Source organism: Arachis duranensis, chromosome 10, assembly GCF_000817695.3.
Source record: "Arachis duranensis cultivar V14167 chromosome 10, aradu.V14167.gnm2.J7QH, whole genome shotgun sequence".
NCBI lineage: Eukaryota > Viridiplantae > Streptophyta > Magnoliopsida > Fabales > Fabaceae > Arachis > Arachis duranensis.
Window position 1 is genome coordinate 82,842,993 of NC_029781.3, and position 15,182 is coordinate 82,858,174.

The following is a 15,182-nucleotide window of genomic DNA, read 5'->3' on the forward strand; positions in this document are numbered from 1 at the left end:
TATATCAAAATTAAATTTAGCTTAAAATGTTAAAATAAAAAAGAAATATGTGTATATCTTATACTTTTTTTTGACCCGGTATGTTAATTTAGAAAAATATGATACAAAATAAAATTTTTGATAAATTAGAAAAAAAGTAATGATTATTAAATCCGTAACTATATTTCATTATTTTAATTTAATTTAAGAGGGAATTAATTCCTGAATTTATCAAACAATTTTGTCTAACTTAAGGAAGAGAAAGTTTTGATCGGTTACATTGATAGTCCATTGTTGCACAGTGGCAATAAGGTAATTATGAGTAGTAACTTTGTTTGTTGCGGTAATTTGGTTAACTTTGTTGCGGTAATTTAACCGGTGTTGAAGGAGACAGTTTTCTCTCTTGGTCCCCTCTGTGTGTTGGTCTTGTTCATCCGGATCCGGAAATAAAAGCCCCTCCCAAATCCCCATTCTTGAAAATCATAAACACAATAAATAATAAAGAATAATGTCATCGCCATTCCCTTCCTGCTTTCGGCCATCCCACACCCGCCGTAATTGTCCTCCATTACCGGCGCCACCAGGCTCCTCCAACCCCAACCTGACCACATACCTGTACCACACCGACACGGGCCTCGTGACTCTAACATGGTCACGCTCTATCTTAGGCCGCTCCCTCCACGTCCAGGTCCACAACCACAACCCCTTCGATTCCCCTTCTTCTTCTTCTTCTTCTTCTCCTTCTTCTTCCTCCTTTCAACTTCACATAAAGCCCTTCATATTCTGGAAGAAGCACGGATCCAAAACCCTCTCTTCCACCACGCGACTCTTCTGGAACCTCTCCAAGGCCAAGTTCTCTTCCTCCTTCTCCCCGGAACCCCACTCCTCCTTCTACCTCGCGCTCGTCGTCCACAACCGCATCGTTCTCCTCCTCGGCGATTCCCCCAAAGACGCCTACTCCAAGTCCAAGGCTCTCCACGCTAACAACCCCCACTCCCTCCTCCTCAAGAAGGAACACGTCTTTGCCGACACCGTTTACTCCACCACCGCCATTTTCGGCGGCAAGACCCGCCGTATTCAAATCGACTGCGGCTCCTCCAGGGATAACGACTCTGCCTCCTCCAAGCTCTCTTTCTCCGTCGACGGCGACAGGGTGCTGCAGATAAAGCGCCTCAAGTGGAAGTTCAGGGGCAATGAGAGAGTTGAAATCGACGGCGTTCCGGTTCAGATCTCGTGGGACGTGTACAACTGGCTCTTCGACAAGGATAGTAACGGCGATGGGCACGCCATTTTCATGTTCAAGTTCGAGGCGGATGAACATGGCGTGGACAGGAACGTCGTGAATCCATGGGCGCAGCAGAACTGGAACTTGGGTTTGAGTGGCTCCTGCGACTGGGCCAAGATGTCGTCTTCTTCCGTCTCGGTGGGTTCCTCCGCCGGGTCATTCGGCGGAAGCTCCTCCGTGTTGGAATGGTCCAGTGTGGAGGAGAACGAGTTGGTAGATCCCGTTGGCTTCTCACTCATTGTTTATGCATGGAAGCGCTGATTCCTCTTCTTACATTGGATTCTACTATTCCCTTCTTGTTACTACGTTAATTTCTATGCTAACTGCTTAGAATTTTAGGCATTTTAGATTACATTTTTTTTTTCTTTTTTCCTCCTTCCCTTGTTGTTGTCAAACGTCAATGATGCGGCACTAACCCATTTGTTTCGTGGACATAAAGAGATTCCAAGAAATCTACTAGTTTAGGGTATACAGTTTGCTATCGTCAGAATCTATTCCTAGATTCTGTCACTAACACATTCATTTCTCTTTTACAAGATTCAGTGTCACCAGTTTGAGGTTGTTCTATCTGATTCTCTCTCTTTTTATATATGTTTGGGGCTAAGAGAATGAAGTTGATTAAAGCATATTACATACTACGATGGAAGGAGTTCAATGGAAGCTGCATTATTGTTGCGCGCTCTGAAGAAGAAAAGAATTAAGATTGTTGGTGTTCCTTAGGGTTGACGTCTAAAGAGTGGTGCTGGTGTGTATTCTAATCTAAGAATTGGATTTGGATCGGATCCAAGACATGTGAAGGTAGGACCGCATACCACTTGTGTTTTCTTTTTTTTGTTCGGAAATGGCAGCTAACTAACTTTGTAGGCTGTAGCCGTCAACTTGCTTGACCGACCCAGTCCATCAACTAGCTATAAAACAAATATGGGGACCATATAAAAAATATTAAATTTTATAGCAAATGTTAAATATTTTAAGATTTATTAAATTCTATACTTTTCAATTAGATATCAACTATTTGACATCGAACTTTTAGGCAGCCATATAACAAACGCCTTAATAAATTACCTTCAAAGATGATTTTAAAGCCATAAAAAAAAGGGTGCAGCAAGTTTAGCTAAGAATAGTTATTTCCGTTTGGGAAGGTATGAAATAAAAGGGGAAGAGGTGGCTGACAGGAACTGCATAAGAAATGGCAATAGAAGCATTTGTTGATGGTGGTTGCGTACTTGGCTAGCTGTGGGAGTGGACCACACGACATGGAGTTTGTGTTTTGGATGAAGATTCCTCTGCTTAGTGTTGTGACTTGCGAGCACCAAAGCGAAAATAGATGCCTCTCTGTTTGTTAAGCTGCTTAGCTTTTACTGGGTCAAGAAAACTTTTTCTCTATGTATTCATAACATTATTAATTAACCGAGTTTAGTGCTTGGTCATACGATAAAACTACCATGACTGCCAATCTATGTGGACTTCGTTTGTTCTTAATTCTTATCATCATCACAAATATTTCTTCCTAATTGCATTATTAAAGCACAGTAGTGTATGTCATAAGAATATTTACAATTATTTAAAACTTTTAAGGAAAAGAAAAATGTAAAACTTTTTAAATAAATTATTTTTTGTATGTGTTGCTGGTTCATAGAAGATTAGAATCAAGTATGAGTTGGTAAATTTTTTACGTTATTACTGTGGTGATGGCAATTGCGGAAAACGGTGTGGTTTTGATGTGGTCGTTGATATTGATATTGATGCCATAGTCAATCTCCTTGTACATATTTCTAATAGATAATGCTATCCCGTAATTAAAAGTGAAAATTATACTTTTATAATAGAAAAATTAATTAAAAATAAAGACATACACATTTTTCTAAAAAAAATTACAATTTTTATTCTTTACCCAATTTCACTTTTTCTTTTTTTTTTTTGTTTAAAGAAAAATCTGTTTCTGCTATATTCTTTCACTTTTTTGACAGTTTAAAAGTAGGGAAATAAATACAATGTATCAAACATATAAAGCCAAGGTAGGAGCCATTTCATTTGTGGCATATCTCCCAAAACACGCTGCTTTTTGTTGCATTGCAACACTATTTCAGATACAATGACTGCGGAAGATTAATACACCAAGAAACACCCTTGTTTGATAAAATATTAAATTTCAATGAGAATATACGCCGACGATGAAGACCTTTTTTTCAACTGTTTGTGTGGATTTGTCATATGCTTCCTGGAACCCACATAGATATATCTAAAGAAGAAATAAGAAAAAAGGTTTTGTATAATATAAATTAGACTGAATAACATTCAACTCGTACCTTGGCGGGGACTTGGACCCTTTATTACCTGAGTAACAGACAAGAATTTATGACGGTTTTATTGGGGTGTAGAGGTTACAGGTCATTGAGTTGAAAAGGGAGGTTGAGAGAACCCGAAAGCTCAATTAGAAATTACAATAAGGACGATAATAAAACAAGAGGCTCCAACACCACTTATTTCACTACAAAAACCTTGGTTAGCTGTTTAATACAAATAAATAAAGCTTGGTTAGGTGTTGTGCTTTTATGCTACGTTGCACCATACTATATAATAGAGCTAGTAAACGATAAACGAAAAATAGAATCCTGCTTACTCTGTTACATTACATAAACAAAACAAGGAAAGGGAAAAGCTTGTGACCCATAGTTCTCTCATGTTTGTAGAATAAGTATAAAAATAAAACACGAATTTGGAACCTCTCATTTAAAGCGTATATCAGAAACACGAAGTAATGGGCTAATGGCACCATTTTGGGATATTAATTTAAATTTGCATATTGTCATTATGTAACCATTTCTTCCGAGAATTTGATGAGTAGCAGCAACTAGCAGGCAAAACCTTTATAATTGAAAACCTACAAAAGATGAATAGAAGCAGGCCCAGATATGGCAGCAACTCTCTGCGCACGATGTGCTTCACTCCTATAAAGATCCTTCATTTCTTTTTTCATGCGTCTTGCTTCTCGCCGCTCCTCCTTCACAGCAGCCTACAAAAATAAACAGGCCAACCATTCCAGTCAAAGTGGTAGTAGACAAATAAGGATCAAACTAGAATATATGTATGTATTGCTCTTAAGCAGCAGCATGTGTAACTCCTCAGTGGCATGAATAAAGAAGGCATTAAAGATTCAAGAAATAGCATAAACCAAAGCTAGTGAAAACAAGTATATGTTAAGACACCTTTCGTTCTTTTTTCTCCTCCTTTGTCTCTAGACCATGTGGCTTTCTCTTATACTCGATTCTTGCAGTGCTCAGCCCTTTAACCCTTTCAGCGGAAGTACTTTTATTACCGGGCAAGAAGTCTAGAGGCAGTTTCTCTTTTCCTCTAAGGGATATTAATTGACTAGAGGAACTCATGGCTGCAGACACAGTTCCAGCCAACTTCTTTTTCCTGGCTACTTCGGGTGCATCTATCTTTCTAGGATGGTTATCTAAAGTCGAATACGTTGAAACAATTGTCTCACAATCCCAAACTTCTGATTCATCGCTACTTTCTTCAAAAAGTACAACATCGTTGTCTCCATCTTCTTCAACTTCGTACACCTCGGCATACTCCTTGCAACGGCGAATCACATCAGCAGCACAATCCTCTTCCTCAACCTTTGGTCCCTCTTTATTCTTCAATATATCAGCTGGAACCTTATACTTGTCATCGTTGTGTTCCAGGTCATCCATCATATCGTTGTTTAGACAGCACTTCAGCTTCTCGGCAAGGGATCCATCTTCTTCAGCCCCGTAATGTTCATAAGAATCATCATCATCATCATCGTTGTCATCAGTTCCATATTCTTGGCGTTCAAACTGTAACATAGAAAATACACAGAATGATAATCATAGAAAAAAAAGATGCATTTTACCAAAGACAACACCAGAGCAGGAAACAACAAAACTGAACATAGTTCATTAAATAATACGATTGAAACCAAAGATACAGCAGATGAACAAGACTGTAGCACGTGAATGGTATAAATTATGAATAACAGAACTCACCAAATCAAATTGTTCGTCCAACAGGCGACGAGCTCTTTCCTTCTCATCAGCGCAACCCACTCCAGTCGCACCATTTGCAACACCACCCAAGGACCCAAGATTATCTGTAACTCTGGTATGTGAAGAAACTTGCAATTCATGTGCATTGTTTTGGTTTCCATTTGTCATTGATTCTTCAAAATTCTTACCATCACATATATGTGCCTTCTCTTCTACATTATCACCATCTTCGTGGAGGTTCGCCCTCACAACAAAGTCTTCCTCCAAATCTTCAACATCAGAGCCAAACCGTGATAAATCACTATCGTCGAGCAAAGCTGCTACTTCAGGATCAACCACTTTCTGAACCCTTACAGTAGTAGTCTTCGATGCTACACTGTATATAGAATCTGGCTCGGGCTCACCATCAACTTCTGAGATTTTCAATCTTGAAGCATCATATGCCTAAACTCACCAAAAGAAAATCTCACTAATGAATTCTCATTTAAGAACATAACCAACTCTTTAGAAAAGGTGCCCAAAAAACAATACAAAACAAAACAAAACATCACTTGATGTTTAATCAGGGCCAAGAATAAGTTCTTAAACAATACAGTGTCCCACATCAACACCATTTAACTCACAATTCAGGCAATAAGATGGTTCCACTCACAAACACCAAATTCCTTAGCCTAGTTGAGTCTACAAAGAAGGGTAATGCCAAGACGTTTCATCAGTATATTGAGAGAAACACAATGTTCACAGAAACAAATAACAAAGGACGGGGATGACCACATAGTAATATCTCATTTCCAGAGGAACTGAAAACCCATATAATAATAAGAAAAAAGTTTATTTAAAATGAAAATTTATCCTAGGAGTGTAGGAGTGAAGCACAAATTTGACTATCAAGAGATTAGAATGTAGACCATTTAAACCAAAAAATATTATATTCTTGTTAAGTAGTATCTGAATGATCAATGTGTCAACAAATTCAGTCCCAAAAAAGTTCATTTTGCTAAAGAAATACTACCAGAGACGTGTTTAGGGTTTCAACCGAAATAGTTTCAACCGAAATAGTTTCAACTTCCCATTCAGCTTGAAACCAAAAAACCTTCACATAAATAAATAAATAAACAGCCGAAAAATCAAAATGAAAAAATCGAACCTTTACGTCACGAGGGATGTCTTCAACCCTGAACTTAGGGTTTTGATAATACGCAGAGCCACCACCAGCATTCTTGATTTCCCTCAAATGAATCAAGTAATTATACCCATCATCGGGGAACCCTAGCTCCAGAATCTCCCTTCTCACCTCCTCCGGAAGCGGCGTTGCCCCCACCGAACCAACGAAACCACGGCTCCCCAGCGGCATAGAGCTCGTCGAGCTGCTGAAAGCAAAGTCGCCAGCATCATCACTTTCGTCGTCACCAGGAGCATCATCAAACACGGAATTTCTGTTGTCATAGTCGTCACCGGCAGAGATGAAATCGGCGGCAGGGAGTGGGTTGTTGTCAACCCGGACGAAGACACAGTCAGCACCGGGAGAGTTGCCGAAGGACGGGTCAGATGTGTCTCGAGCCAGAAGCTGGAATGTTGCGGATTTCTTCTTGTCGATGAACTTCTTCTTCCCCATGATGATGAAGATAGCAACCAGGGTTTTGAAGTGCTTGTGGGCTGTGGCAACGAGTATCTCTTCACTAAACAACATCAAAAGGATTTACAACAATCTTAGTATACGAAGCAAAATCAGATTATAATAAAATAATATATAAAATTATAAATAAACATACAAACACGTAATTATAATTAATTTTACATAATAACTTATCCATAATTTATCATTAGAAGTATTTTCAGAAAGATTTCTATTAACTTAACATATCACATAAAGGATTGAAGATAGAAATCCTCAAACCAAAAAACATATAATCGCAACACAAAACAAAGTTTAATTCAATTACAAATTTCTAAACCTACTAAATATAAGAGGGCCAAAGCATATAACCATATTTAGTTTTTGGGATTCTAATCAATTTATCAGCATCATGGTTCCAATTTCTGAATCCAAACTAAACTGAAAATACATCAGCAATAACAACTAAATTGAATCCAATTTCAAACTCATAATTCAAATTAAATAGAATTCAGAATCACATCAGCATTCAACAAATTAAATGAATAATCCAATTCCAAACTGGAACACAAACTCAGAATCTTAAAAATTAATTGGAAAAAGAGATGAAACTGAAGCATTGGCGTACCGGAGAGATGGCGAGAGATGAACGGCGATGACAGAGTGAGCTCGGAGAGTGTGAGACAGGGTGAGATCGCGGTGAGAGTGTGAGACAGAGTTACCTAAAATCAGAGGAGCAGAGACCACCCCGCAGTGACGGCGAGACACGACGCGAAGCAGGGAAGCAACAGCAAGACTGGCGAGGAGGCAAAGAAGCAGAAACGACGCACGGCGAGGAGCAAAGAAGCAGCCACGGCGCACGCAGTGAAGAGAGACTGAGTTGAGATACGCAGTGAATAGAGTGGGGGTTTCTGCCTTCGGCGATGGTGGGGGCTGGGAGGAAGGGAAGTGAGCTCGGACAGAGAGGGGGCTCTGAAGTTTGAAGGTGCCGCAACTGAGCCTCTGAACTTTGATAGGGTTTGGTTTAGGGTAGGGTTTCGTTTGGGAGAGACAGTGGGGCGGTTTTCTTTTTCTTTTTTAAAAAATCGGAAATCATAAAAGAAAATGCCCGGTTCAAACGGTTCACTAGTTACCCGTTAATTAGATCGATTTTTTTACCGATTGCATCCCAGATAGTTTTTTGCTTTAATTGAATCAGTCAAAAAATTGATTTTTGTTTAATCCGGTTGAACCAATTAATTCAATTCAATTTTTAAATTTATGAATTACTAGCGGCTCAACAAACAGTGCATGTTCAACTGCTTCTTTGTTGAATTAAAAAAATATTTTTATATTTTTATTTTTAAAATTATAAATTTAATATTAATAATTAAAAAATAAATTATAAAAAATAAAAATTTTAATTTATTTAGTATATGTAAAAGTATAAAATAAATAAATTTAAATTAAAAAATAAAAATATTTATATTATTATTATGTTTAACAAAATTAAGATAAAGATTTATTAATATTATTTACAAATTAATTATTTATATATTAAATTTATTTATTTTCTCAATCCTATTTAATTTAGAATAAATTTAAAAATTTATATTCATATTCAAAACACTCTTTTAGAAGATACATAATTTTAATAGATAAAAAATTATTTTTTTAATTTTATATTGAATATTTTTAATTATCTTAAATTTTATTATTATTTCAAAATTATTAATTTTTATTTTGATTATATCATCTCATCATATTATATATTATTATTTTCTCTTATTATTTTTTTACATGCATAATTATTATTTTCTTGTCGTCACTATTATGTTGCCTTATTTTATTATCCTTCCTTATTTTCTTCTTCTATTAACACCAATCGCAATCAATTACCACTATACCATTATTGGAGTTCTCATTTTTGTTTATTACTTTGATTCATACATATCCATTGTGTTAAGAGAATTATTTTTTTTATTTGATTTAGATAGCTAGATGTATAACTATTATATAAATACTTATTTTTCATACTTACTTGTTAAGTCATATTTTATCATTTTAAAAAAAATTAAGATATCACGCATTTAAAAGTTTTGTATAAAATAATAAAATAAAAAATAAAAAAATTATAAGTTATTTAATTTTTTTAATATATAGAATAATTGAATTTAAATTAATTTAGATATAATACTAAAATCATTACGTTGTTACCATGGTTCTGAAAACCGAATCGGACCGGCCGGTTCAACTGGAAAAACCGGGAATCGGTCATCTAACCGGTCCGGATAAGGTCAGAAACCGACTGGCAAAAAATCGGTGAAAAAACCGGTCGAACCGGTGGTTAACCGGGAGAACCGTCTGGTTTTTTTACGGTTTATTGGTTTGAAAATTAAACTTCAAAACGGCGTCGTTTTGAAGGGAAAAAAAAAGGCTATCTTCAGCCACGAACCCTAAATCCCTAATTGCCACCAGCCACCACCCTCAGTCAGTATCTCAGTTTCTCTCACCCTCTCACCCTCCGACAGGCCACAGCCCCTCATCGCCGTCGCACCTCTCCTCCATCGCCGTCGCGGAGCTCCGCTCCTCCATCGTAGTCGCCCAGCTCGCCACGTCGCCCAGCTCGCCGGTAATACTCTGCCTTCCACCTCGGTTCATGTATGCGGGCATGATTCTATTCATGGTTCTGTTCTTGTTCCTGTTCTTCTCTATCACAGAAAACATGTTGCTCTCTGTTCATGTTCCTTTCTATTCATGACTTCATGTTTATCTTTGATGTTTCTGTTCCTATATCTGTTTAATTTTGATGTTTCAATTTTTTGCTGCTTAAATTGGGCTATAAAGTTGAATTTGAAGATAACCAAGATTGCCTTAATCTTTTTGAAAAGCTACATATCTTCCTTGCCCATTTTTTCTCTGTAATATTCTGTAGTGTTTGATATTCATGTTATGGAGGATAAGATTGAATCATGCTATATCTGTTTATTTTTTATGCTTCAATTTTTTGCTGCGAATTTGAAGATAACCAAGATTGCCTTAATCGGTTAATCCTTTTGAAAAGCTACATATCTTCCTTGCCCATTTTTTCTCTGTAATATTCTATAGTGTTTGATATTCATATTATGGAGGATAAGATTGAATCATGCTAAATCAGTAAATCCTAATAAAAGTGAGCAAATCTATTGGACAAAGCAGGGCAAATTGTGTTCCTTAATAATAACGATTAAGAAAGTAATCTGTATTGTTTTGACAGCAATAGTCTGCCTGTCTATGTGTGTGTGTGTTCTGGATGAAATTTGGTGTTGCTAATAGCCTAATATCTTTCTATTCTTTGTTGTGAAAATTTGCCATATCTGATTAGAAAACTCCTTGTTTGTGTATAGAAACCATAGGGATAGTCCTTGTTTGTGTATAGAAAGTTAGTAATTGTATCTTTTGAATGTAGAACACTATGGGTTTGTCATTATGTACGTTTTATTTTTTGTTTAGTTATAAACTTTGATGTTTGAAGTTATTTGTAAACATCTAATCTTAAGTAATGGATAATTTATTATGTGAAATATTAAATTTTATTAAGTTATAAATTATTGAATTTTATTAAGTTTAATAATTTTATTTAATATTTAATTAAACCGGTTGAACCCCGGTTCAACCCCGATCGAACTAGTGAACCATTAAACCAGTGACCTCACCGGTTTATTGACCGGTCTGGTTCTCGCAACCTTGGTTGTTACTATGTGTAACCATGAAGATATAAATTTATAAATATTTGTAAATTTATTTATTTCTCAATTATAAATTTATAAAAATTTATATTTAAATCACTCTTTCTCTTGCATAATTTTAATAGCTAAAAAAATTTATTTCTTATAATTTATATTGAACATTTTAAATTATCTTTAGTTTTATTATTCTTTTAAAATTTTTAATTTTTGATTTTATTATTCTTTTTTCTTATCATTATCTACCTACATATGCTTCACCACCACTCTTATATTAACTTGTTATCTCTTTCTTCCTCCATTTTTTTTATTTTCTTTCTGTCTTCTCTTCAATCGCAGTTAGTTACCATCATATATTAGTTCATAATTATTACACTCAAAAGTAAATACTAATTTAAAAATAAAATTCAAAAAAAAATATCATAACTCTATGTGAATCAACTACACTCCTATAAACTTAATAAATGAGTAAATTTAACTTTTTTTATTTTGAGTATTTTTTTATTATCTAATGCATTCAAAGTTACATATTTTCATTTATGATAAAAATTAAAAATTAAAGTTAAATGACATTAGTACTTTTTGGTTTAATAAAATTAAAATAAAGTACAAAAATAAGGATAAAAACTAAAAAAATAGATGGCTCTAGAGAAGGATAATGTTAAATTTTATGTCATTATGTATAAAAATAGTAATTTATTTTATTATATTTATTTTTTTGTACCCAATAACAAAAAAGTTAAATTTTATGTCCGTTTTTTATTACTTATCTATAGTTGTTTAGATTAGACTTTATAGTTATTGAGTCATATTTCGTTCCAACAAAAAAATAGTTATGAAATTATTTTTATTTTTTTATTGGAGCACATTTATTATATCATGATTTTAATAATTGATGTAAAATTAAAAAATTAAATAAATATATATTTATTTTGATTAAATTTAAGAGTGAATTATACATATTTCTATAGTAAAAAAATAGACTTAACTTTTTTTTATAATAAATAATTTTTCAATCATCTAATTTATAAAAAGAGTCCCATCTTTTTATTTATCCTAAAGGTTAAATATTAAAACTAATGTTAATATTTTTTTTATTAATGAAACTAAAATAAAACAAAAATAAACCTTGAATAAAAATAAAAATATAAAATTTTGAATCTCAAAATATAAAATGATTATAAGATAAAAAATTACTTAATTTTTTTCAGGCAAATTATATTAGATTTTACGGTATATTTAAATGAAATAAGAAAGATGCAAGGGAAGATGGATAAAAAAAATTATTATGCCGTGAGATGGTAGATAGTAAGGGAGGTAAGAGATAATGATAGAAAGTTCGTGGATGTGAATTGATGAAATAAGAGAGAACTTGAATGTACCATGCTTTGGTCAGGTTTTTTTCCATACATTATTCAATCACTTATCAATCATCCAATACCTAATGTACCATACCTCTTACATAAATCACTCTTATCCTTATTTCTCAACAATATTCACATTATCATACATCAAACGTTACCAAAACTCAATAATCATCCTCAATTATCATCACAACTCAATTATCTCCAATCCAAACACAAACCACACCAAACTCAACTCATCATACTTATCCGGACTTACAGGTTACGGCCTCCAGCCCAAATCTCACAAATACTCATCATCACATATCACATTATCAACAATCATCATCAAACTCAATCATACAACACATATATACACATTTAACAATTTCACAATCATTCCAACACATACTCTGTTCAGTTCAAAATATTAAAGCCTGTCTTATGGCAACTAGCCTAAGTTTTCACGCAACATTATATATTAATTATGAGAAACCAAAATTATATCTTGGTCGATTTCTCTCCAAGACCAAAACACCTTAAAATCTCTCATCTTCTCAACTTTCTAAACCTCTAAATCCATAGTAATGAGTTTCCATTTTCCAAGGCTCAAATTCAAGCACCCAAATCTAGCAATTCAACTCCAATTCACATGAACTCAATCTAATATCATTCAATTTCTTCATAATCAATACTAGGATTCACTAATTCAATAATTCACAAGGGATTAGTAGTTTCTTATCTTATCCACTGATTACATGGACAAAACTCAATGCTAACTCGTACTAGAACACCCCTAAATCATCAAAATTATAAAATGTCTCAATATTCAAAATCGAAATTGCAGAATTAAAAGGAGGTGAGAATTGGGCACAAAATTTAGAATTCTTTACCACTTTGTTTAGAAGGGTTTGAATAGAATTCCTAGATGAACACGTGGCTGCAGATGGCTTGTCAATCAGAGTTACGAATTGAAAAATATGGAAGATTAAAATTTGGGTGAAAATGGAGGTTAGGGTTTGTGCCTTCAACTCTCTTCCCAGTGTGTTTGGCTGAATGTAAGGGAAGAAGGAGGCTGATTTGGCTTTTATATTTGGGCCTTGGACCCAATATAGGTCCGGTCAAATTGGTTTAGTCCGTTGGCTCAATTTTGGGCCAAAACCTTTAAAATTAGTATTTTAATTCATATTTTAAATATTTTTACTTCTCTAAATTATAATTTTTAATTTTCTAATTCCCTTAGCTCATAATTAATTTACCGTGTTTTACATAAATTGAGGGAAGAAAGTTTGTGCCAAAGGTTACTAATCAAACAACATCGTTTTGAAGAAGGCGGACTAATTTATCTCATTTTAAAAATTCTCCCTCCACGTAGGACACCATAATAGCCATATCTGCATAGTGGCGTCCATGTTAAACTTTTTCTTTGGGTCTGACAGATCCATATGAATAGAAAGATGCATATGTCCAACTTTTTAAAGAGGTCAAAAATTTAAAAGTATTTTTAAATGGTTAGAGGGACAAAAAGTCAGGGACTTATTTATCCTTTTCTCAAAATCAAACTTCAGTATGTGTGTGTGTTGTTACGTTATAGAGATATATTGTTATAGATTGGTAAATAAAATATTTAATTTATTTATTTAAATTTATTTCTTAATTACATTTATAGGAGTGTAGATGAATCATATTAGAGTTATATTAATTATGATCAAGGAAGAGAAAGTAGAAGGGGAAGAAAAAAAAAGAAGAACAAAGAGAGAACAAGTCAATAATGATAGATATATGTATAGAGAATGGTAAAAAAAAAATTATGAAAATAAAAATTAAAAATTCTGAAAGAATAATAAAACTAAAGATAATTTAACATGTTGAATATAAATCTAAAAAAAATAAAAGTTTCTTTAGCCATTAAATTTATGCCAGAAAAGTATGATTTAAATATAAATTTTTATATCTACTTCAAATTAAATAAGATTGAGAAAATAAATAAAATTACAAATATTTATACATTTTTATCTTGATTGTTAAATTTAATAACAATATATAATAATTTTAGTATTATATCTAATTAGTTTAAATTTAATTATTCTGTACATTAAAAAATTAAATAATTATAATATTTTTTACTTATTAACAATTTATTATTTTTTATTTTTATCTCAAATTTATAATTTAAAAATATAATTTCTTAAAATATTAGAAAAAACTAACAATATAGTAGTTGCTATTCTTTTTTTAAAATCGAATAAAAATTTTATTATTTAGAGAAATGGAAGTTAATATATTAGATGCAAAACAAATTAAGAATTATTACAAGCAGTATTGAGAGTAGAAAAGTTACTCAACAATATCAATTTTTTTATAAGTTAATTGTATATGTTGATAGTAGTTAAAATAGTAGTATCCATATAATATTACTCTTTTAAGAAGATATAATATATTTGATATTACTTTTTATAAATATCAACAAATTTTGATCATTTGAACAAAAATTTTAAATAATTGATATCTTAAATTTCTTTTTAAAATAATAAAATATGACTTAATAAGCAAATCTGAAAAATAAATATCTCTATAATAGTTATACATCTAGATATTCAAATCAAATAAGAAAAAAATTCTTTTAGCAAATCTTTAATTCAAAATTTAATACAATGGATAGTTATGGGTTAAAATGATAAACAAAATGAGATGCGATAATGATACATAGTGGTAATTAATTGCAGTTGGGATGAAAATGAGAAGAAAACAAAGAGAATAAAATAAGACAACATAATAGTAAGGTGAGACAATAATAGTTATACATATATAAAGAATGATAAGAAAAACCTATAATGTATAGTATAGTTGTCAGAACCGAATTGGTGATTGAACTGACCAAGCTATCGAGTCACTGGATTATTGGTTCAACCGGTGGGTCACTGGTTGAACCGATTGACTCGGTCTCACATAAATAAAAAATCTAAAATAGTCAAAACTTAAAATTAAAATTTAAAATACATATTTTTATTAACATATTAAGAATAATCCAACCATTCTAAAATAATATAGAACAAGAACAATAACTATTTTATTATTTTTACTCTATCATAAGTATTTTTATTTTGTTTTTATATTAAAATAACTATTATTTTTAAATTTAAATCATTTATTAATTAGTTTATACCTATTATACTATTATATACTATAAGTATTTATTAAAAAAATAATATTTAAAAAATAATATTAATAAATATC

The 15,182-nt window shown here is 32.6% G+C and overlaps 2 protein-coding genes and 1 long non-coding RNA gene across 3 annotated transcripts; 2 read left to right on the forward strand and 1 right to left on the reverse strand.

The window, feature by feature from the left end:
* Window positions 1-410: 410 nt before the first annotated feature.
* Window positions 411-1,831, forward strand: LOC107470499 (uncharacterized). The gene has a single exon (XM_016089899.3). It carries the CDS (start codon window positions 488-490, stop codon window positions 1,523-1,525), a length of 1,038 nt encoding a protein of 345 aa, XP_015945385.1. The 5' UTR covers window positions 411-487; the 3' UTR covers window positions 1,526-1,831.
* A 25-nt stretch (window positions 1,832-1,856) lies between these two features.
* On the forward strand, window positions 1,857-2,694 carry LOC127742377 (uncharacterized). Its single transcript, XR_008003562.1, has 2 exons — window positions 1,857-2,062; window positions 2,407-2,694. It is a non-coding gene; the product is annotated as an uncharacterized LOC127742377 (long non-coding RNA).
* Window positions 2,695-3,842: 1,148 nt separating this feature from the next.
* Window positions 3,843-7,951, reverse strand: LOC107470476 (uncharacterized). Its single transcript, XM_016089873.3, has 5 exons — window positions 7,527-7,951; window positions 6,431-6,962; window positions 5,284-5,727; window positions 4,474-5,094; window positions 3,843-4,280 (listed from the first exon to the last, which is right to left on the reverse strand). Exons 2-5 carry the CDS (start codon window positions 6,896-6,898, stop codon window positions 4,149-4,151), a joined length of 1,665 nt encoding a protein of 554 aa, XP_015945359.1. The 5' UTR covers window positions 6,899-6,962; window positions 7,527-7,951; the 3' UTR covers window positions 3,843-4,148.
* Between the last annotated feature and the right edge of the window lie 7,231 nt (window positions 7,952-15,182).